Below are 23,438 nucleotides of genomic sequence, written 5' to 3'. Positions count from 1 at the left end.
TAAAAGTTATACCTGTGCTCATTTAAAATCATAAGGACTGTTTCCAAAGGTTTTGGAACAAGGTTTAAAAAAACCAACACCCCAATTAGTAAATTTTGTAAAATATTAAAACCAAGAGCAAAAAAAATGTTCATGAAAATTTTATTCTATTAATGAATATTGCACTGACATGCCATTATGGCAACATAAAATGATGACATCTCAAAGGCTATCATCACATGATCACAGTTAATTGGACTAAATTTTTGAATGGTCCAATGGTTTAATTGTTTGAATGGTTGTTATCCATTGGACTAACTGTTTGTTCTCACTGAGTGGTCACTGACTGACACATCAATGTTACAGCCACACCTGTAGATGTTCACGTACAGGTGTCCACACACTCCCAAACTCTGAAAACACCATTGTTAGGGCTCTGTCACTGAACACACCAGGGGAGGGCGTGGCTTACTTCCACACCTTGATGACCCCGTCCCTGGACCCAGTGATGACCATACACTGAGAGGCCTGGCACAGGTTGATGTCACTGATGATGTCACGATGTCCCTGGGGTGGGGCCTCTGGACCTCTGCGTGGGGCGTCGTCATTGGTGACCGGCTTTTTTGTGTACAGCTCCTGAATCACTTCCACCCCATCTACAAGTTTAGCCCTGCCAATGACAATAAAACCAAATAGGAGTCAGATTTCATGACAATAATTAAGGATTAATTCTTTGAGTATTTTGAAGTGATAATTTTGGTCAGGGCATGATCAAATGCAATAAAGCCCAAAGGGCTTTATGATAGATTTGATCACGCCCCACTGAAATTATTATCTCATAATATTCAAATAATGATTCATTATTACTTATATTTATATGATTTTAAGCCATTGTACGATTAAACATTTAAATATTAATAAGCAAACTCCACTGGCGCCCCAATTATATGGCATTTGAAGTTATGGGTTATATACATTGTAGTACAAAATCGTTACGTAGTATTATCACAGGCAAAGACACTGGAAAATGTAAATATTACCAAATAAGAGTCAGATTTATTTCTATCAGAGCTGTCATATTAAAGATCTTGCTTCTTTACTTATAGTCTATCAAAATGTACAATATCAAAGAAAATCAGCAAATATGCATTAGCCACAGAATTTTGATATTAGTCCAGAATTAATCTTAATTAGTGCTAAATGTACAGGGTACATGTAGTTGACCCGTTTGTTGTACAGGGTCACTACTGCCCCCATATAAAGGAAATCAGCAAATTTGCATGGCTGCTGAATTTTGATTTAAACTGATCTCTTTAGAGCTGAGTATACCTGTAGTTGACTCCTGTTTGTTGTACAGGGTCACTAGCCGCCCCCGCCAGGATGAAGGAGTTGGCAGGGTAGGAGAGGTCCCAGAAGCGGGCCCGCATGTCTGACCCCCCGGTCAGCATGAAGACGTTAGTGTCGGTGACCGCCATGTGTAGACCGTACACAGAGTGATGACTCGCCTAGTAATGTCAATGAATGCATGTTCAAACCAATGGCATATCAGAGGGGTTAATAGCCTAGTAATATACAGTCATGTCAATCAATGAATACCCAAAGTGGAGATGTGTTTTACCAATCACAAAATAAAGTGATGAATAGCCTAATACTATAAAATTAAAACATTCACTTAATATCCAGAAATTTCAAATTGTCACAAAACACACACATTTACAATGTACAGAGATGTACTGTGATCATCACCAAACACGAAGAAAGATTAAGTTACTGTAAAATTGGTTATTAACGCTGGTGGTTAAGTAAGCATTTTCTATGGTCAAACAATATGCGTGGATGTTTAATATGCGGATGCGTGATTTATTACTCTGAAGTTTTGAATTTTTTACCATATATGCGGGGTATTTTACGCGGTTTAAATCTACCGTGCATAAATAACCACTTTTACAGTAACTGAACAGTAAGACTAGTCCATTCCAGATCAAATATTTGTAAATGAGGGGCATTAATGTTGTCCCCTTGACAGTACTTAATGCATTAATTGTTCCACTGACATTACCTGATTCAGACTGAGGGTGGGTGTAGGACTCGCCCACAGAACTTTCTGTCTGGCCCCTGTCTCCACATCCCATATAGACACCTCGTTGTTCCCCTGGGTTGCTGATATCAACCAGGACTGTTCCTGGGGGTGCATGATCAGTCTCCGTACCCGGGCACCTGTAACAGTGGCAATCAATCATTTACTGGTCAGTTCCAAAGAACATGTTTTAAAATGTATATTGTCACTCTGAAGGGTGTACAATTTCACCTACTGGGTGTATAATATTACCTGTGGGATGTACAATATTACTGTTGGGGTGTATAATATTACCTGTGGGATGTACAATACTACTGTTGGGGTGTACAATTTTACCTGTGAGATGTATAATATTACTGTTGGGGTGTATAATGTTACCTGTGGGATGTACAATACTACTGTTGGGGTGTACAATTTTACCTGTGGGATGTACAATACTACTGTTGGGGTGTACAATTTTACCTGTGAGATGTACAATATTACTGTTAGGGCGTACAATTTTACCTGTGGGGTGTTTAATGTTACTGTTGGGTGTACAGTACAATATTACTGTTGGGGTGTACAATTTTACCTGTGGGGTGTTTAATGTTTCTGTTGGGTGTACAGTACAATATTACTGTTGGGGTGTACAATGTTCCCTGTGGGGTGTACAATGTTCCCTGTGGGGTGTATAATGTTACTGTTGGGGTGTAGAAATTTACCTGTGGGGTGTATAATGTTACTGTTGGGGTGTAGAAATTTACCTGTGGGGTGTATAATGTTACTGTTGGGGTGTACAATGTTACCTGTGGGGTGTACAATGTTACTGTTGGGGTGTACAATGTTACTGTTGGGGTGTACAATGTTACCTGTGGAATGTACAATGTTACTGTTGGGGTGTAGAAATTTACCTGTGGGGTGTATAATGTTATGTTGGGGTGTAGAAATTTACCTGTGGGGTGTACAATAGAGTTGATGGGTAGTTGGAATCTCATGTCCCAGCAGATGTGTGTGCCGCTACTGGTACCGACCGCCAGCCAGCACTGGGAATGGTGGACAGCGAAGGAGGTGATCAGGCCTACAGAGAGAATGGATTGTTAATATAATGGTAACAGAGCATCATGTACAAATGAGGTGATCAGTCCTTCAAAGAGAATGGATTGTTAATATAATGGTAACAGAGTATCATGTAAAAATGAGGTGATCAGGCCTACAGAGAGAATGGATTGTCTTAATATAATGGTAACAGAGCATCATGTACAAATGAGGTTATCAGTCCTACAGAGAGAATGGATTGTCTTAATATAATGGTAACAGAGCATCATGTACAAATGAGGTTATCAATCCTACAGAGAGAATGGATTGTCTTAATACAATGGTAAGAGAGCATCATGTACAAGGAGGTGATCATAACTGGAGAGACCATGGTCTGTCTTGTTGAAATGCTAACAGAGTATCAAGTCTCCCCGGATCTGACTCTGGTACATATGCACTACCTGCTTTGGGGTCGTTCCTGAGCTTCCAGACCTCCTTGTTGGTCCGTAGGTCGTGACCCACCAGGAACCCATTGACCGTGGCGTAGGACAGTACAGACTGGGCCCCCGTATCAAAGTAGGTCATGTCCACAATGTTGCCGTAGTCCGGCTTGTCCACTCTCAGGTCTTTGTTCCAGCTGGCTTTTCCCGTCTCTATCCTATAAGTTCAGTAGATGGTTTATCATTATAAGAAAGCAGGAAATACAGGGCACATTCTTGTTAAACAGCCTCCCCCTGTTTCCATCTAAAATTCAACCTATTCAGTCTCATTATTAAGATGAGGAAGAAGTGAAGAGAGAGAAAATACATGTACATGTCAATAACAGAGGTTTTAATTTTACAATGTTACCAACAAGGATTTTTCTGCAAACACTTTTCTACATTGAATAATGTCACTTTATCGACATTACGTTCATATTTTTATAAAACTTAGCTCAATCGAAATATTAATAGCCATGAAATGAAAATTTCACAACAAGAAAATTGTGAAAATTTAAATCCATAAAAACAACACATTGTCATTATATGATTGTACAACTAGACTCGTCATAAAGCAGTAATCCTATAAGATAGAGGGACTGACTTGAAGATGTTTATGGCGCCCAGGTCTGTGAATGTCGCCAGTGATAGGGAAGGACCCGAAGCTTCACAGAAAACCAGCCCCTTCACCTTCTCTCCTATACAAACCAAACAAAACAGTTGTTGTAATCTGTCAAATATTATATTTACTTATGTATTTATGGTATATGTAAAACAGAATGAAATCTGTGCGACATCGTCGGAAACCCACGGCAAGTCTCCTTATGCTTGAGCATGCGAGACTGGCTGTGGGTTTTCAACAATGTCTGTGTACATATATTAGTGATTTCAGGGTGAATAGAGAAAGAGGAGACACAACTTCTGCAATATCTTACCTGGTAAGGAAGTATTCTTCAGAGTTTGCTTAGAACGGTTGGCTACACTGTTTCCCTCTAGTTTCTCCGATTCCCACAATTTGACAGTGCCATCATTGGAGGCCGAGGCAAAGAATGCATGGTCGTGTGACACCTGTATCCTATCAAAAATTGAATTAGCTTTCAATTATTGGGTTTTATTAATGTTTGTTGGCATCTATTTTTTGTGGATTAAGTAAAAATAACAGTTTAAAGGATCCATAATTTCAGACCAGTGATCCTATAAATACAATACATTATTAGATATTGCTCTTTTATGAACATTTTATTTCTTGGATCAACACGAGCATTATTGGATTTGATCATGCCCTGACCAGTAGATACGGTATTTATTGAATATTGATGAAACCACAGTATTGCATGAACACAATGCATGCTGATGCCAGAGTTAGCTCCCTTGTCAAAACAATAAATCTGTGGGAGGTGGGCTTTACATTTTGAACTCATACCAATTTTTTTAAAATTACAATTAGGAAATTTGGGTCTAAAATTGGGAAAATATTAGGAAACTTCTAATTGGGACTATAGCCTAAATTCAGCCCCAAATCAGGCTCGTAAAAAAAAACCACCTGTTGATTGCGGCTCTGTGCTCCTGTAGGTGGGCCACTAACAGCCCCTTGGGCTTCCAGTTACTGGGTGGGGGCCGCCTCTCCCATGCAATCTCCAGCAGGTCTTTCGACTCGGCCGAGTAAAGCTCTCGCTTCTTGTGGACTATGTTTCTCAGGGCTATCTTACAATTGTGATATTTTGCTAAAAAGAGAGGAGCCATATTCAATAAAGATTTTGTTGTCTGAATGCGACAGCTAAAATATTTCTTTGGGCTAATGTTTTGTGGGCAGTCAAAAAACAACTAGTTCATACAGAAAAAGGGTTGTAGCAAAGAGGGATTCACACAATTGAACAACATAAAGTCCCCACTCATGTTACAACATACAAGTATGCATGAACAGTAATACTGAAGGTAACAACAAAAGCCGACTCACTGATGGGGTTTTTGTCCGAGCCTTTCTCTGTGACCGACCTAATGGAGCCCTCTGATGACACCTGACTCTGTGACATTGTAACAAAGCTTCCTGATGACGATGATGTTTGACTCACAGTCTGTGAAGTGTTTAGTTTCTTCTCCAGACTCTCCGCCGTCTTCTGTAGCGTCCGGGCCTTCGGTGACAGGCTGGCATTTGATGAGTCGGACTCATTAGAACCAAACATGCTCTTCCACTCAGAGTTCTGAAAATTCATAGGCTTAACTACCGGTAATCAATTAATCTAAATAAAAATGTTATTTCATATAGAAACATGTTGTTATGAGACTTACCATGTTGACAGACTGTTCTTTTGACTGCACCTTCTTGGACGATCGACTGAAAGACACAGTCTTAAATTTGTACAGGAATCAGACTTTTGTGAAATGTTTCAAAAGTTTATCTTAAAGAATCTCTGGCTAACTTAAGTATCTAAAGCAATATATTTCAATCTGAGTTACCTTGAAGTAGTTTGATCCGCCCCTTGTTGTTTTGGATCTTTCTGCTTTATCAGTTCAGCATGTCTGCGGGTGATGGCCTTTCCAGCACCAACAATACAGAACCTCCCGGGGGAATCCCCCAGTTCATGTTTAGTCTCCACAGAACTGAAAACAAGACGGAATCTTAAACACATAATTTCTGTAAAATGATAAATAAATAAATTTTTTCAACAAGAACCGCTTACCCTGCCCTGGACCTGTGTAACTTCATTACATAGTCTTTCATGGCCTGAAAAAAATTAAATATTGTAGTACATGTTTATCAGCTATACATGTAGCTAGAAAATATAATTGATATATCAAGCCTTAAAGAAGTTATTGATACTTACAAGAATCTTGTCTTCATGGGATTCATCCATCCCAAAGGAATTCAACTTTTTAAACACCTATTAAAATAATCTGAAATTCAATAACAACTTCTAGGGGATCAGGGGGAATGGTGTTTCATTTGAAAATAGGGTCTTTTATTTTTTACACCTTAGAAAGAATGCTTTTATTTCTAACCATCTTATAAAAAAATGATTTCATCACCTCCTGCACTCATCAATCTTGAAAATAAATTAGCACTTGTATATATCCTATATCCAAACAGAATCGAATGTATTTCCACACACAAGTAGATACCGGTAACTGGGCTGACCTGAGACATGGCTTCATCTAACTCCGAGTAAGTGGTTCGGTGACTAGATCTGCTGATGGATCTCATATACTGCCTCTCCCTCAGGATATCAAACAGCCTGTCCGGCTGACTCACCCTCAGGATATAGTCAAACACTGGGCGTGGAATCGGGCTCTGTAGAGCGTTTAGCAGGAAAATCTATCAAAGACATTATACAGGTACCGGTATATGTACATATTCAACAGTAGAAAAAAATTCAAATCTCCCGCCATTGAAGTCATAAATATGTATGATTTCTTGGCCATGCTCTTTGCATAATGTCACTTCCTGTTTCAGTTTTACCTGAGGGAGATAAGATGATCCATTTAAAAACAAAGTAAGTTACAGTGTATTATTCAAGGATATGGAATGCCATAGCTGCCTTAAGGTCAATTTCATATTATATGAATTGGTATATTTTTTATATGCAATAGTAATAGCATTATATGCAGTGCTAACATCATTATATGCAGTGCTAACGTACATCATTATATACTGTTATTTCACCATTATATTCAGGGGTAAAATCTTTATATGAAGTGGTAACATTATTACGTTATGTCCTAAGATCATTATGTGCAGTAGTTTATTCATTATATGCTATGAATAAATCGTTTTATGATATGATAAACTCATTTCATACAGAGCTAAACTCATAATGAACTATTGTTCAATCGTTATGTTATATGGTACACTCTTCATGTGCAGCTGCAAAATCCTTTTATGCAGTGCAACTTCTTGACATTAGGTGATAAGTTCATTATGTGCAGTACTAACATCATGTTATGGTGTATTAAAACCATTATGTATGGTGGAAAAACCTTTATGTATTGTGGACTGGTGAAAGCTTTACATGCAATTGTAAATCCTTTATATGATGTGACAATTTTATAATATGCCGTTGTTGAGTCATTATATTATGAGGTCAGTTCTTTACATGATGTGATCATTTCATTATATGGAGTGGTAACTTCTTTTTATGCAGTCGTAACTCTTTATGATGAGGTTGTAAACTGGTTCTCGCTGAAAAGTTTTAATGGGGAGGAGGTCCAGTTTTATTTTGAAAAAGATGCCGCGCGGCGTTCATTGTGACGATGCACATTTCCTGGTCAACTTGTCGTTTGTTTTGAAGAGAGAGAGAGAGAGAATTTTTAGTAGAGTACGCGTTTACCCGGTAATTTTAAAAGTAAAATAAATTTTTAAAAATGATTGTACTTTGTAGAAAGTTAATACCCCCCCCCCCCCCTCTGCTTCTAGATCCGCGCATACAGTTGGGAAGATCACTTTATGTATCTTGATATTAACATAGAACAATTTGATTTCTACTTGCTATCGTGTTTAAAATATGTATGTAATTCTTTGGAGCTTTTTGAATTAATAAATCTAATTCTGTCTCTTCAAAAACGTTTAAATTGAGGAGTTACTTTGCTCTTGATTGTTATTTAAAATAATTTTAATAGCATCCATATAAACCGTGGTGCTTGGAACAAACTTATCCGTATTTTGCTGATTCAGACATTATTGCACGGCTTGCTTTTAACGATGTCGAACAATATGTATATATATTTTGAAAACAACATATTTTACAAAAAAAATACATTAACTTTATCGATTAATGCGTTACTTCCTCGTTCAGCAGCAAATGTTTTAGCTGCAGATCTGTAGCTCTCTGGTTGAAAAAATTCGGATAGACAATTTGTCTATCCGAATTTTTTCAACCAGAGAGCTACAGATCTGCAGCTACAAATGTTTATAATGTGAACAAAGTCGGTAACGTTGAAAAAATCAGCACACATGAAAAATATTACAATGACAAGCGTTTTGAAACTTATTTATCCCGACATCATTTATTTTCAAAATCATCGGAATAGGGGTATTACCTTTTCAAAAATTAATTTAAAAAATACCAAGCAGTTAGTCTCGGTGATTATTCGGACATCCTGCGTAACCACTCGGCTATGCGAGACACGATGAAGTTTGCTAAGATTTAAAACACCGTTTTTTAACTCCGGAGTTTTTTTTCGAAGTTTAATCTTTAAAAATATGCCTCTTTGAAACAAAAATCGGAAATGCCATGAAACCAGTCACATTTTTCAGTGAAACCATTTTACAATTTGTTTAATGCATGGGGGTCTTGAACGGGGGTGGGGATGGGTCGCGGGGAGGACCCCGCCCCAGAAAAATTAAAATTTCTTAAAATTTCCATGAAATTACCAAAAATTTGCCTCGGACCCACCTCCCCCCACCCCTTCGGCAAACTTCAGTATTCATCGCATCCCCCCCCTGAAATTTTTGTATTGATCTATGTATAAAATGGTCCTATAAAAATGATATGAAGATATCTGCAACAGCTTTATGGAAAATAGCACAGGAACTGCAACACCTTCTTTGTAGGATTTAAAATACAAAAATACAGTGGATGAAACTTCCATAAAAAGAGGTTAAGACCAACCAATTTCTTTATTATTTCTTAAAAATCAAATTAATTTTATGAAAAATAAAAAATAATTTTTATTTATGTCTATAAATAAAAATGTGTCTATTCCTTTTGTGTTGGAGGCATTGATCAGCGAGGGGTAGCATCTACCTGGTACATTGAAACAAAGGTCTTTCGGCTTTGATTTTAAAACGCTTGCTTCATTTTATGTAATTTCTTTTACTCTTAAATTAAAAGCATACTCTACTAATAATACATTCAATTTTTCACACAAAATGGGTTCAATGATTGATATTATGATATCGATGTTAAAGGACAGATAAACTCTGTGCATCATCACAACGAACGCGGCATCTTTTTAAAAATAAAACTGGACCTCTTCCCCATTAAAACTTTTCAGCGAGAACCAGTTTACAACCTCATCATAAAGAGTTACGACTGCATAAAAAGAAGTTACCACTCCATATAATGAAATGATCACATCATGTAAAGAACTGACCTCATAATATAATGACTCAACAACGGCATATTATAAAATTGTCACATCATATAAAGGATTTACAATTGCATGTAAAGCTTTCACCAGTCCACAATACATAAAGGTTTTTCCACCATACATAATGGTTTTAATACACCATAACATGATGTTAGTACTGCACATAATGAACTTATCACCTAATGTCAAGAAGTTGCACTGCATAAAAGGATTTTGCAGCTGCACATGAAGAGTGTACCATATAACATAACAATTGAACAATAGTTCATTATGAGTTTAGCTCTGTATGAAATGAGTTTATCATATCATATAAAGATTTATTCATAGCATATAATGAATAAACTACTGCACATAATGATCTTACGACATAACGTAATGATGTTACCACTTCATATAAAGATTTTACCCCTGAATATAATGGTGAAATAATAGTATATAATGATTTTAGCACTGCATATAATGATGTTAGCACTGCATGTAATGATATTACCACTGCATATAATGATATTACTATTGCATATACATAAAATACCAGTTCATATAATATGAAATTGACTTTAAGGCAGCTAGGACATTAGTTCCATTTATGTGGCTAAAATATCAATCAAATATAATATCTAATAGTTATCATGGTTACAGCCTGCTATGATATTAACAGGATCAGATGATTATTTTGTCCTACTTTCACTTTCAATAAAAGAGTATATAAATCAATTGGCTGTAAAAAAAGAACATAACCGAAACTGCAGATGAAAACAGCTGATTTTAACTTTATTTACAACACTAGGATGGCGACCTGCAATCTCTCCTCCCCTATGTACAATATGATGCTGATATTAGCGGGAACGGAAGAAGAAATAGCCATGAGACGAACTGAGATGGATATATGTGATTATCTCTACAATCAAATGACTACTGTTCCTTTGCATAAAAGAACTGTTGGCAGTGTGAAAGAAGGTTTACGAATGAAAAGTTCAGATATGGATACTTTGTATTTTATGACTGACCAACATGTTGTTGGGGACCTAACAGACGCCCTGAGTTACGATCCAGCTACTGAAACTGTAATTCTGATGGAGTACCAAGAACACATCCCTGGGACAGTTTATCTACGCATCATACACATGCATGCCTCCATTAAAGGGATAAGCACAAAGTCCTGCATACAAAAGAACTCTCACACCTACCTAAGCAGTGAGCTGTTCTTGGAGAATGCCCGCTCTATTTACTATGGTCACAATGTGACTAAACATGGCCCTTGCCAAACTAATACAGTTGTTGAGAATGAATATGATGGTGCAGTTGGCTTTGCAAGTAGAAAATGGCCCATGCAAGCCAATGACTGGATTACAAGGTGTCTCAAGTTTGGGTGGCCTGAGAAACAAATCGTTGAGAGCATTTTATCCTCTGGATGTAACTTCGTGCCAATCGGCAGTAGACAGTCTCGCCAAGACATTGACCCAAATCTGGACTTGGAATGGCGTCTCTCCTTTGTTCAAGCAGAGCAGGCATTAGTGCGTGTTGTGAACCATTCCCAATTTCTTTGTTATGCTTTACTTAAAATATTTCTTAAAGAAGTTCTCAACAAAGATGTAAAGGAAGAGGAGAAACTTCTCTGTTCTTATTTCCTGAAAACTGCAATGTTTTGGTGCATTCAAACTGATCCCACATATAAATGGTCAAGAGAAACCTTCTTCCAGGGTTTCTGGAAATGTTACAAGTTGTTGCTGAAGTGGGTCTACACAGGATATTGCCCAAACTTCTTCATACCACAGAACAATCTGTTTGTCTGTAAGATTATAGGAGCTGATCAGGAGAGGCTGTTCACACAAATGTACGACCTCTACTGCTCCGGAGAAAGATGCCTTGCCAAGTGCTCATCTCTTCGGAAACTCATGAACAAATATCTTGTCGATCCCCAGGCATGTGAAGTATCAGCATACATCAGTTTTGGTGAATATGATCGTGATTCTGTGGTCTACAATTCAATGCAAAGCATCAATGGGCTCCTTAATCAGGAGCTCAGGTACGACTGGAAATCATTGTACAATGTCTGCCACATGGATGTTTCAAATTTGTCAAACTTTGAACAAATTCTGATTACAAGACATGTTATTAATCTTTATCATCGAATAGCATTTGTGGAGCAATGCTATTGTCACTGTAAAACAAAATGCAACAGGAATAGGCAGACTTATGAAAAACATAAAAAGGTCGGGGTTACACTGCTTCGGCTTACATCAGAGTTTGGCTGTGCATCTGATCCTTTATATTTAGCATTATTTCATTATATTGATGGAAAATTCAGACATTCCTTAAACATCTTGGAGGAAACCAAACCAAAACTGTATCAAGATTACATTTTCTACTGGACTGAATATAGAAATAAACAACCTTATGAAAGAGAAATGTTAGGCAAACCAATGTCCATCAAAATGAAAGCAGCTATGGCATTTGATATAACTATACTACTTTCCACAGAATTCTCTGAGTTGGACATTGAGATATGGTTGATTAAGGAATCTAAGTTACGGAGATGTTTAGTCATTTCTCCCTTTGTGCTTCTGCACTTCCTGACCTTTCTGTGTCATCATCACCTAGCCAGCCCCCTGGCCGCCCAGTCCCTAGGGGAGCTACACACCCTGGTCCATGCAGACAATGGCCGCTACATTGTCTATTACACAAGAGATATCGCCTGGGACATCCTCGGCATTTGTCACCATCTATCGGGGAATCTAGACCAGGCCTTGCTTGCCTATTATTCCTCCCTACAGCAAACCACCTTCCATTTCATCACCGAGGCCGTAAAGAGGAGAATACTACTGCTTCAAATTGAGCTTCAAGTTCAGAACAAGTCTTGAAATGTGAGAATTACATGTTGTATAAACCATTTGTAAGATCCAAATGAACACAATTTAAAATGTGACAGACTCCATTAAAACAACATTGAATTCACTGGTAAAAGCAGCATTAATCCATCGATTGACTTATGATTTTGTTAGGTTCTTATTTTGTATGAATGTTAATAATCTAAATAAACTGTTTTAAAAATATGAAATAACTTTTCAGTTTTGGTTATTGTCATTGACACCTGTGTTCTCTCTTAAGTACTAACAGTGCTGGGGCCTTACCTCTTTCTTCACCTGATGGACAGCTAGGGTCATTGTTACTTATAGACACACTTTTGCACTCTTGTAACAGTCTTGGAGCTCAACATTTTTGTCAGTCTACTGGGAAGTGAAGGTAATTATCACTTATACGGACATCTGTGTACTGATATAACAGTATTGTACTGTACCTCTTTGTCAATCTGTAGGACCCGTTTCTTGAGACAGGGCTGTAGGGCCGGTAACACCTTGCAGTGGACGTCAGCAATGTTAAACATTCTGGTCAGGGCCGAGATAAATCCGATGGCGCCTTGACGAATCCAGATCCCCTACAAACAAGGACAGCAAACAATTAATCCTCCTTGACCATCTGATTTATTAAGAAATCAAAGTGATTAGCTTACATTATAATAACAGAAACGACACATCAAATCAACTCATGAAAAATCCAACACATGATTGTACATACATTGTATTTCTTTATTTCTAATGAAATTGATTAGGAAAAACCCTGGTTTATAAAACCTAAAACAGCTTTCTCTTAACTTTATCAAATGAATGTACAAAAATATACAATAATTATTTCATGTCAAGTGTTATGGAAATACATGTATTTATTCAAATTGTGGAGACAGTGAATAATGATATGTAAGATCATAATTTTTAAAGCAAAGACCACTACAAAGAGGCTGCGTCATATGTAAAAGATGCCAGACTTGCAAGGTTTGTCACATACACGAATGTGTACTACAGCATGTGCCAAATACTAATACAGGGTGTGTCATAAACAGATGAGTCAGAGTGATACAGAGTAAGCCAAACACTTACAGGGTGTGCTAAAAAAGGGACAACTTCCTGCAAGAACTCCTGAAGCATGGATTTCTGAATCAGACCGAGTTCTGTCAGGGCTGTGAGGGCCCCCAGGGTTTTATGGACCACAAACTCTTCTGGGTCACTCAGGCCCTGAAACATTGAGATTTAAAGTTATATAATAATAAAATATAACACACACATGAATCGTAACTAACATTAAATACAGGAGACAGCATGTACATCATGGGACGGGATGCCGGATTGTGAACTTGCCCTACCTGATCCAGAAGTGGTTTCAGAATGGAACAACTCTGCCAACCCACATACGCTGCCACGCCCACTATGTTGTCAAAAAACGAGCCCCGCAGGTGCCAGTCAGTCTGTGGAACAATACAAAAAAGACAAAATAAAACAGACAGCTTATAGCAAGGGTGATGTCAATAAAGTTTATGCAAATAGAGTGAACTCTGACCTTGTCATTGAGGAAAGTTATCATGTGTGACAGGAGAACATCATTGGCTGAAATAGTAAATAAACGTCAAATTTATTAGCAAATATGTCTTTGTTCATTTGTTTATAAATGAATTTATTAAAATCTCTGCTTTTGTTTAGTTAATCAATAGATGATATAAGAATGAACTGAGTACAGGAATTCCGAGCTACCTTTCTGTCGCCCGAAGAACACACAGAGCTTCGTGATTCCGTTCTCCAGCAGTGTCCGCTTGACGCTGTTATCTGGGTCACTGAGCAAGGTCACGACCTTCTGCTGAATGGTCTCTTGTAAAGTCAGCAGTTCAATGTCGTAGTTAGCCTGGTGTGGTGAAGAAATATTACTGTTTAATATTTATCTTTAAGTTAATCGTATTTGACTAATACTTTAGGAGAGGCATTATGATAATGAAATAAAAAAACTTATATCTAGTTCATGCTACACACACAATTTGATTTGATAAATCCTTAAGTTTTAAAAGTCAGAATGATTAATGCTTTTTATGAACCAAAACAACATTGGACTAAAAACACTATTGTAGCAACTTTGATCAGTCCTGTAAAGTTTATACACTCTTCTAAATTCATACTGAAAAGCAATTAGAATACCAAACTGAACCCATCAGCTTTCAATAAACAGAAAATATTGCACTTGATACAACAAAGGTCCAAAGGTTACCTGATATAACAGTCCGTCCACCGATTCCTCCTCTTCCGTCTCTTCAAGGTCAATCCTCTGGGTCATCTCTAGAACCCTGCAACAAACATCATATATATGTAAGACACTGACTTATGGAGACATTCTTAGCTGTAAGTAATCCAGTCATACAGAGTTCTCCCCCTTTGTTTATAACGCGTCAGAATTATGAAAATGTTCAATTTTTGAAAATAAGAGAATGCCTTTATAAATTTCATAAAAAATTAGAGGGTGTATATATAGGGTCCTAAATTAAAAATTCCCGTTGGACAAGAAGTTCAAATGTATGAGTAAGAAGTGGCCTTTAACCTGAGAGCTGTCTCGGCTAACTTGGCGATGTTTTCAGCATATGCCGCTCTGACCATAACCACAGGGTCCTGGGTCAGGTGGGTCTGTCAAAAAAAACGTTAATATGTGGATCTTTTTTATCATTAAAAAGAAAAGAATTAATCCTGTTACTGAGAGAAGTGATGGGTATTTCTAGCTTTAGATTTGAAAGAGCTCTTACTATGTTTGGAAAGATGTACTCAGGAAACACATTGGCATCACTGAAACAATATAAAAATTTTAAGTGAGTTACTGTAAATTCCTTATTTTACTTGAGTACTTAATTCCGTGATTCAACTGTTTTGCATAAAATCGCGAGATAAAAAAATTGGAAACACCAAATTTTTTTCATAGTTCAACTTAGTTTACATGTGTCTGAAAAATAAAAGTGAGGTTATAAAATCTTTGAGATGTACTTCTCACGATTTTACACGATATTAATTCCACGCATTTAATAAGGAATCTACAGTATTTACTTTCAATTCAAACAGAATTTCTGTCATAGCCCTTTACAGTCAGTGCATTCCGTACAAACAATTTATGACGTATCATCTGTTTTGTCCAAAATAAAACTGACTTGCTACCATGAATGTATAATTATGAGAAGGAGAACATCGATCATTTGATGATGAATCACAATATTTTGATGCTTGTTTTTTTTTTTGAAGATCTAAATCTTTGATTGAGATTTATACAACTAGTACAGATAATGAATGAGTAAAATTTAAATTAAGAAGAAATAAAATGACACACATTAGGAATAAAGTACCTGTACATATATTTTCTATAAGTTCTCACCTTCTAGAAATAGAGGAATAAACATGCCATTTTAAAGAGATAAAACTCTGACCTTCTTGGAATGGAGTCAACGTCTAGCAGACACTGGGTGACCACATGGATGACCTCCGCCCTCACACGTGGGAACTGGTCATTGGCGAAACTCAACTACAAAACAGATTTTAACTCTGTAAATCTCGGGCAAAACTCAACAAAGAAATCAAAACAGAGTTAAAGATCTTCAGTCTGGACAGGACAATGATTAACTGTGAAAGACAGATATCATCAACAAAGTGTGCAAAACAAAATAACCAACAGTTCGGAAGTCTTTGCACATCAAAGACAAATTGTTTGTATAAATCTTTTTTGATATGAATAGATATTTTTTAGCTTTACCATATATGGAATGATTCTGTCCAGAATGATGTCAGTTGTGACAAACTTTGATGCTTCCAGCAGGAGTTGTAAGGCCGTCAGTTTTGTGTTACAGAGCTGAAAGATCAACATGGATATAAGGCGATCTACCTTTTAACATCATGATTTAGTACATATTAGAAAAATTCTTGAAATGTGAGGACTCTGGATTAAGACAATAGGGTGAATATTTCTGTGATTACTTCAGAGTAATTTATTCTAATTTAATCTATAGGTCACTTATGTGCAGCTCTCAAATTTTCTCTTTTAAAATGAATAATAAGCTGAGAAACTCTGTGTTTCTTGTACATCTTTCAACACTTTAATTCTACCAATCACCATAAAATGTCACATACCGGTACAGAGTATTAAAAATGATTTGTACTAATACGATATCTTGAATCAATTGAGACTCTATCATATTTATATCCACTCTTCCTGGGACGTTAGATTCTTACGTGTAATTTCCTGGAGCTAGAAATAATCAGTGAGATGATGAGGACCAGACCAATGTTGTCCTCGGATCGCTCCTCTTGAGGACAAATACTTTTCACAATCCGAGGGAAATCCCTCTTAATCCTAAAGAAACATCAAGATATTTTAAAAGGAAGAAACAAAAAATAGAGTAAATGTGTCCATCAGTAAAATAATAAGTTAAAGAAAAGCAACAATTCCAACATTATATGAACATAATTATGAAATTTCTGTTGCACATCTTTCCCTTAATAGTGAATAAACATGTGTCTGAATTACATATAAGGAGGTATACAATATACAAATATTCCTTGCATTAAGCTATAACAGTTGTAGAGTTAGTATGAGGACAGAGTGTGACTGACTTGTTGATGCGGTCGTCGGGCGGGGTGAGGGGGGTGGAGACGAACTGTTGGAGGTAGATCTTGAGGAAGGTGTAGAAGTACTCGGGGAACGCCTTCCCTCTCTGCTGTATCATGTATTCCTCCGCAGACAGTCGGTGAGACGGATCCTTCTTTATCATGTGACGCACCAAGTCCTACAAATAGGTTGTATTTGTATTTTCTTAATTCAAAGGTATTTCTTTTGAAAATGTTGCAGATGATATCTTAACTATCCAAGCACAAGACTTCACTTTGAGAAACAGATGTCACATAACAAATACCCTGTATTTAATTGTTACAGTAGTTTTTGAAAGTGTGAACATGAGACTTTCAAAACAGTTATATTTCCTTTTGAGTCAATGAAAGTCACCAGAATATGTTCATGCATATGACCTTGAGCTTGATATGTTATTGGCCTTGACCTATATATGTATTTGACCTTGACCTGGAACCACTATGTCTATGACATACATTGCTTAACCTACCCTGATGTAGTTGTCATCAATTTTTTCAAGGACCTTCCAAGGGCTGTACTCTCCATTTCTGTAGGCCAGTAACTGAGAGAAATCAAACGGAGGGGTTCCCTCAGTAAAGAGCTCACATATCACACATCTGGAAAGTAGAACAGTTTACAGTTCAAACGTCACACTGCTTCAAACAAGTTTACAGTTCAAATGTCACACTGCTTCAAACAAGTTTACAGTTTGCATAATAGAAATCTAGTAGGTAGAAAAGTTTACAGTTCAAATGTCACACTGCTTCAAACAAGTTTACAGTTTGCATAACACACATCTAGTAGAAAGAAAAGTTTACAATTCAAATGTCACACTGCTTCAAACAAGTTTACAGTTTAGGATTTTATATTTTAATCTTCGGAAAAAAAAAAATCACATGATACAAATTTTTTAAATATACAACCTTTATGTATGTACAGCACATTAAACATCATATTTTACACATACACTAAGATTAAATTCCAGGCTTATGAAAAATGCTTCGTATTTATGGAAATAAATTTTCATACAAATAAATATTGGTGAAATTCTTTTTGTAGATACAGACCCTGCAGAGAATATATCCATCGGTGGAGTAATGTCCCCTGACTTGACCTCATCATTAGAGGTCAAATCTATAGTTTGGCCTGCACCTTCCTGGTTTTTAAGTCCACTCTCAACAAATCTCTCTGGGGCAATGTAACAACATCTTCGCCTTGATGTGTCAAAGAAGTAAGAGAAGTCTGAAGGGTTGTCCTGGAATAAAACATTGCAATTGTTTAGAGCTAGCATATCAACTTTATCATAAAGGTACAAAATCTTGATTTAATGACAAGTCAAAAACGACTGAATAGAAATATTTTGAGAGAATGAAGAATTCAAAATTACCATTACCAGTAGGTAGATAAAAATTTAAGCATACATCACATTAGAAGACCCTGATCTAAGATCTCTTTGTGACCGATTACCTCAGGAAGGTATGTTGGTTTGAAGCTGGCAAAGTCAGTGAGAAGAAGCCAGTTCCAACTGGTGATCATGACATTTTCTGCCTTTATGTCCCCATGACACACCTGTCAAAGAATTCATTACAGAGGTTGTAGTCCATCCTTACTCTCATATAAAACAACCATAATTTCACTAAACTGAAATCAGGATTAAAATGAATAAATATACTAACTTTGATTTTATGGCACTGATTCAGGGCACATAACAGCTGAAAGGCAAGCCATTTTTTCTCAATTCTGTTCAGAAATGGGCGTGTGCTAATCCTGTCATACAAACTGTCCTTGACATATTGTCGGAAAAGCAAAGCAGCTTTGTCAGAATGCTGAAAAAGGAATATATTCTCCAATAAACTCTGGTGTCTGACATGGTTGTAGTCTATAAATCTCAGTATATGCCCAGGCCTTGACCTCCTGTTCTATCATTATGAGGATTGTTTGTGGGAGGGAGTACTTACAATGGCCTCCTGTTCTATCACGATGAGGATTGTTTGTGGGAGGGAGTACTTACAATGGCCTCCTGTTCTATCATTATGAGGATTCTATGTGGGAGGGAGTACTTACAATGGCCTCCTGTTCTATCATTAAGAGGATTGTTTGTGTTTGGGAGTACTTACAATGGCCTTCTGTTCTATCATGATGAGGATTGTTTGTGGGAGGGAGTACTTACAATGGCCTTCTGTTCTATCATGATGAGGATTGTTTGTGGGAGGAAGTACTTACAATGGCCTTCTGTTCTATCATGATGAGGATTGTTTGTGGGAGGGAGTACTTACAATGGCCTTCTGTTCTATCACGATGAGGATTGTTTGTGGGAGGAAGTACTTACAATGGCCTTCTGTTCTATCATGATGAGGATTGTTTGTGGGAGGAAGTACTTACAATGGCCTCCTGTTCTATCACGATGAGGATTGTTTGTGGGAGGAAGTACTTACAATGGCCTCCTGTTCTATCATGATGAGGATTGTTTGTGGGAGGGAGTACTTACAATGGCCTCCTGTTCTATCACGATGAAGATTGTTTGTGGGAGGGAGTACTTACAATGGCCTCCTGTTCTATCATGATGAGGATTGTTTGTGGGAGGAAGTACTTACAATGGCCTTCTGTTCTATCATGATGAGGATTCTATGTGGGAGGAAGTACTTACAATGGCCTTCTGTTCTATCATGATGAGGATTGTTTGTGGGAGGAAGTACTTACAATGGCCTCCTGTTCTATCACGATGAGGATTGTTTGTGGGAGGGAGTACTTACAATGGCCTCCTGTTCTATCATTATGAGGATTCTATGTGGGAGGGAGTACTTACAATGGCCTCCTGTTCTATCATGATGAGGATTGTTTGTGGGAGGAAGTACTTACAATGGCCCCCTGTTCTATCATTATGAGGATTGTTTGTGGGAGGGAATACTTACAATGGCCTCCTGTTCTATCATTATGAGGATTCTATGTGGGAGGGAGTACTTACAATGGCCTTCTGTTCTATCATGATGAGGATTGTTTGTTGGAGGGAGTACTTACAATGGCCTCCTGTTCTATCATGATGAGGATTGTTTGTGGGAGGGAATACTTACAATGGCCTCCTGTTCTATCACGATGAGGATTGTTTGTGGGAGGGAGTACTTACAATGGCCTTCTGTTCTATCATTATGAGGATTCTTTGTGGGAGGGAGTACTTACAATGGCCTCCTGTTCTATCATGATGAGGATTGTTTGTGGGAGGAAGTACTTACAATGGCCTTCTGTTCTATCATTATGAGGATTGTTTGTGGGAGGGAGTACTTACAATGGCCTCCTGTTCTATCATTAAGAAGATTGTTTGTGTTTGGGAGTACTTACAATGGCCTCCTGTTCTATCATTATGAGGATTCTATGTGGGAGGGAGTACTTACAATGGCCTCCTGTTCTATCATTAAGAGGATTGTTTGTGTTTGGGAGTACTTACAATGGTCTCCTGTTCTATCATTATGAGGATTCTTTGTGGGAGGGAGTACTTACAATGGCCTCCTGTTCTATCATTATGAGGATTGTTTGCGGGAGGGAGTACTTACAATGGCCTCCTGTTCTATCATTATGAGTATTGTTTGTGGGAGGGAGTACTTACAATGGCCTCCTGTTCTATCATGATGAGGATTGTTTGTGGGAGGAAGTACTTACAATGGCCTCCTGTTCTATCATTATGAGGATTCTATGTGGGAGGGAGTACTTACAATGGCCTCCTGTTCTATCATTAAGAGGATTGTTTGTGTTTGGGAGTACTTACAATGGCCTTCTGGAATGGCAGACAGTTGGAGGTGCTCCCTTGGAGTCGGATGTGAATGTCTAAATTAGGATAAAAGACCAGACATCATCAGTATCTAATATGTACATGTACTGGTATATGTATAGTATGTTGTAATTCCTAGGCATAAGCAATCCCATATATGCAATATCTTGATAGAAGAATAACAGTTTACTGATGTGCAATAGAACATTAGAGTTTTTTATCCTAGAAATTAATTTTTTGAGGAAATTGAAAGAAAAAATTTCAGTGAGCTTTTAATCGAAGACGGTCAGTCTATTAAAAGAAGACTTACATAAATAAAATTAATGAAATATAACACACTGACCTTCTAATTTGTTTCTATGAGAAGTCAAAGGAAGCGAGGGATCATGAATGACAAAGACTTTCACCACTGCAAGGCCTTCCTTTGTACGAGCTCTGGCTACTTTAAAGAACCTGGTACTGCCCAAACTAGATAAACAGAAACTCCATATGAAGATAATGAATGAAAGTCTACATAGAGTTCATCATCTCCCTATAAAATGTTACACCATGCAGATTGTAATGGTGATCATGATATTTCAAAAGAAATTTATTTTAATACCCATAATAAAAATGCACACAATTTTTGTATATCTTGTAGTCAAGTTAAATTGCATTTTGGCTGGCCAAGGGTTTTTGGTCCACTCCGCTCCCCCAAAAACCCTTGGCTGGCAAAGATGGTTAAATTGTAATAATGAGATAAAATCTTCAGACCTGTTTTCATATTGGTAATCTGGAATGTCCGTTAGGTACTGATCCACCGGCTGAATCTGAGACGGGGCTATTCCTGTCAGCTGGTTCCCCATCTCACAAGTCCATTGGTTTTCTAATCAAACAATACATACAATTTTTTTCATAATAATCTGCAATGACTCCAACTGCAGTATAAAGGAAGTTGCTGGATCACTTGATCTTTTTTTAATATTTTCCTTCACCCTCACCCACCCCTAAAAAAATATAGATTGAAGAGAAGGCTTAAAATTATGCTAATTTATATGCTACAAACAAATATACACAATTTTTTTATATCAAGCAGAACTGAAAAACAAGACTGAGTTTTCTTCTCATTTCCGTTGCTTACAGTTAATTTTCTCAAACACATCAAATTTAAGATGAAAATAGAAGATTTAGTTGCAATAGATCAATAGTAAGAAGGATGTTGGTTCTGAGGTACTGAAGTGGGTAAGGCATGTACAGTTCTGTTCTATACTAAAATCATGATTTTAATCGTAAGCACTAAGTATGGGCTGAATTTCTAAATAAAATATGAATAAAATGAAAGACTTATTAAAATTTGGGAAGGTTTATATTCATTTTACGTCCAAACAAATTTAATCCAAGGTTACACCAAAAAAATTCACTATAGCTTTTGGGAGTGAAGAGGGTTCTCTCTCTCATGTCATTTCCTTAAGTTAACAGGTCTAGTACAATCTCTTGATTTAGCTACATAGCTTGAAAAAGCTACATAGCTTTATAAAGCTATTCAAAATAGCTTAATAAAGCTATTTATGTGCAGTTTTTGAAGAAAATATTTATTGTAAGAAATGGACAAAAAATCGCAATTAACTTGCTACTCATATTTGCACAACTGACCATTATAAACTTGACCACAATTAAAGAAAGTTTTAACACTGCAGCTTTTAAACACTTATAAGCAAAAAATATATTTCCATTGTATGGGTAACTGTTTACCACTTTGTGTGCAATGAGGCGTGGATAAGTATGATTTCTTCTCATTGTGATAAATTATTACCAATCAATTATCTTGTTTACCATAACTGACCTTCTTTATATTTCATTCAAGAAGTAACTGTGTGGTCATGAATCAGTTGCCCCAAAACTTTTAGTGCAAAGTCTCTTAAGGAGACACAAATTGATGAGTATTCTTTACATGCATTGTTCAAAGAACAGTTCAAAGTTGAAAACTATCACTGGACTAAAGTGCGATTTTTTATACATACTGATAAAATTACAAATTTCAGAAAAATGTATGACAAAATAGCTAAATGAAGCTACTCTGAATAGCTTTATAAAGCTATTTAGCTTATTCAAGCTATATACATGTAGCTAATTCTGGAGATTGTACTGGACCTGGTTAAGGCCATTGCACATACTGTTGTAAGAACTTACAGGCTAGACAGCTAGGACACTGGAACCCGTAAAATGAGCACCGTGCAAGAAGAGGCGTTACTCATTAGTCATTACCATAACTGCAGAATGCCCTGTGCATGAGCTGATGAGCATGATGAGGGGAGGGTCAAAGTAAGGAGTAAACGATCATGACATTAAATTAACTTACAAAATTACTATTCTATGACGCCCTTGATCCGAAGATACAACCGTTAACGTTTCAACTTTAATCTATAGCAACTTTGTTGCATGTTTTCATTGATTCTTTCAACGAAGTTCTAATTCAGTAATTGTCCGTTCAATGTATCGTCTTTTAAACCGGAAGTAAACATTGTAATCTCAAACCTCTAACAGTTTTTAATTCTATATCTTTAGCAAAGTTTAGATATGTTAC

The 23,438-nt window shown here is 37.0% G+C and overlaps 2 protein-coding genes across 4 annotated transcripts; one reads left to right on the top strand and one right to left on the bottom strand.

The window, feature by feature from the left end:
- Nucleotides 1–124: 124 nt before the first annotated feature.
- On the bottom strand, nucleotides 125–23,378 carry LOC105320190 (phosphoinositide 3-kinase regulatory subunit 4). Of its 3 annotated transcripts, none has more exons than XM_066078106.1 (34): nucleotides 23,214–23,378; nucleotides 21,629–21,861; nucleotides 21,219–21,343; nucleotides 20,873–20,931; nucleotides 18,789–18,938; nucleotides 18,580–18,681; nucleotides 18,180–18,367; nucleotides 17,603–17,729; nucleotides 17,100–17,272; nucleotides 16,719–16,839; nucleotides 16,243–16,338; nucleotides 15,920–16,014; nucleotides 15,251–15,290; nucleotides 15,052–15,134; nucleotides 14,725–14,800; nucleotides 14,220–14,367; nucleotides 14,029–14,075; nucleotides 13,835–13,936; nucleotides 13,572–13,706; nucleotides 12,935–13,072; nucleotides 6,686–6,862; nucleotides 6,375–6,431; nucleotides 6,231–6,274; nucleotides 6,007–6,150; nucleotides 5,839–5,884; nucleotides 5,507–5,750; nucleotides 5,093–5,273; nucleotides 4,485–4,624; nucleotides 4,154–4,247; nucleotides 3,532–3,728; nucleotides 2,988–3,113; nucleotides 2,039–2,196; nucleotides 1,309–1,484; nucleotides 125–649 (listed from the first exon to the last, which is right to left on the bottom strand). In XM_066078106.1, the coding sequence occupies exons 2-34, from the start codon at nucleotides 21,718–21,720 to the stop codon at nucleotides 448–450; spliced, it is 4,083 nt and encodes a 1,360-aa protein (XP_065934178.1). In that variant the 5' UTR covers nucleotides 21,721–21,861; nucleotides 23,214–23,378; the 3' UTR covers nucleotides 125–447. The 3 variants fall into 3 exon arrangements, with proteins under 3 accessions (XP_065934178.1, XP_065934177.1, XP_065934179.1); XM_066078105.1 differs by having other exon boundaries at nucleotides 21,629–21,740; XM_066078107.1 differs by lacking the exon at nucleotides 23,214–23,378 and adding an exon at nucleotides 23,045–23,137 and having other exon boundaries at nucleotides 21,629–21,740.
- LOC136273541 (uncharacterized) lies at nucleotides 6,962–13,070 on the top strand. The gene is made up of 2 exons (XM_066078108.1): nucleotides 6,962–7,040; nucleotides 10,424–13,070. Exons 1-2 carry the CDS (start codon nucleotides 6,982–6,984, stop codon nucleotides 12,495–12,497), a joined length of 2,133 nt encoding a protein of 710 aa, XP_065934180.1. The 5' UTR covers nucleotides 6,962–6,981; the 3' UTR covers nucleotides 12,498–13,070.
- Nucleotides 23,379–23,438: the final 60 nt, after the last annotated feature.

This window comes from Magallana gigas, chromosome 3 (assembly GCF_963853765.1).
Source record: "Magallana gigas chromosome 3, xbMagGiga1.1, whole genome shotgun sequence".
In the NCBI taxonomy this organism is placed as follows: Eukaryota; Metazoa; Mollusca; class Bivalvia; order Ostreida; family Ostreidae; genus Magallana; species Magallana gigas.
The sequence above is the reverse complement of the archived record's forward strand: the minus strand, read 5'-3'. Positions and strand labels throughout refer to the sequence as shown.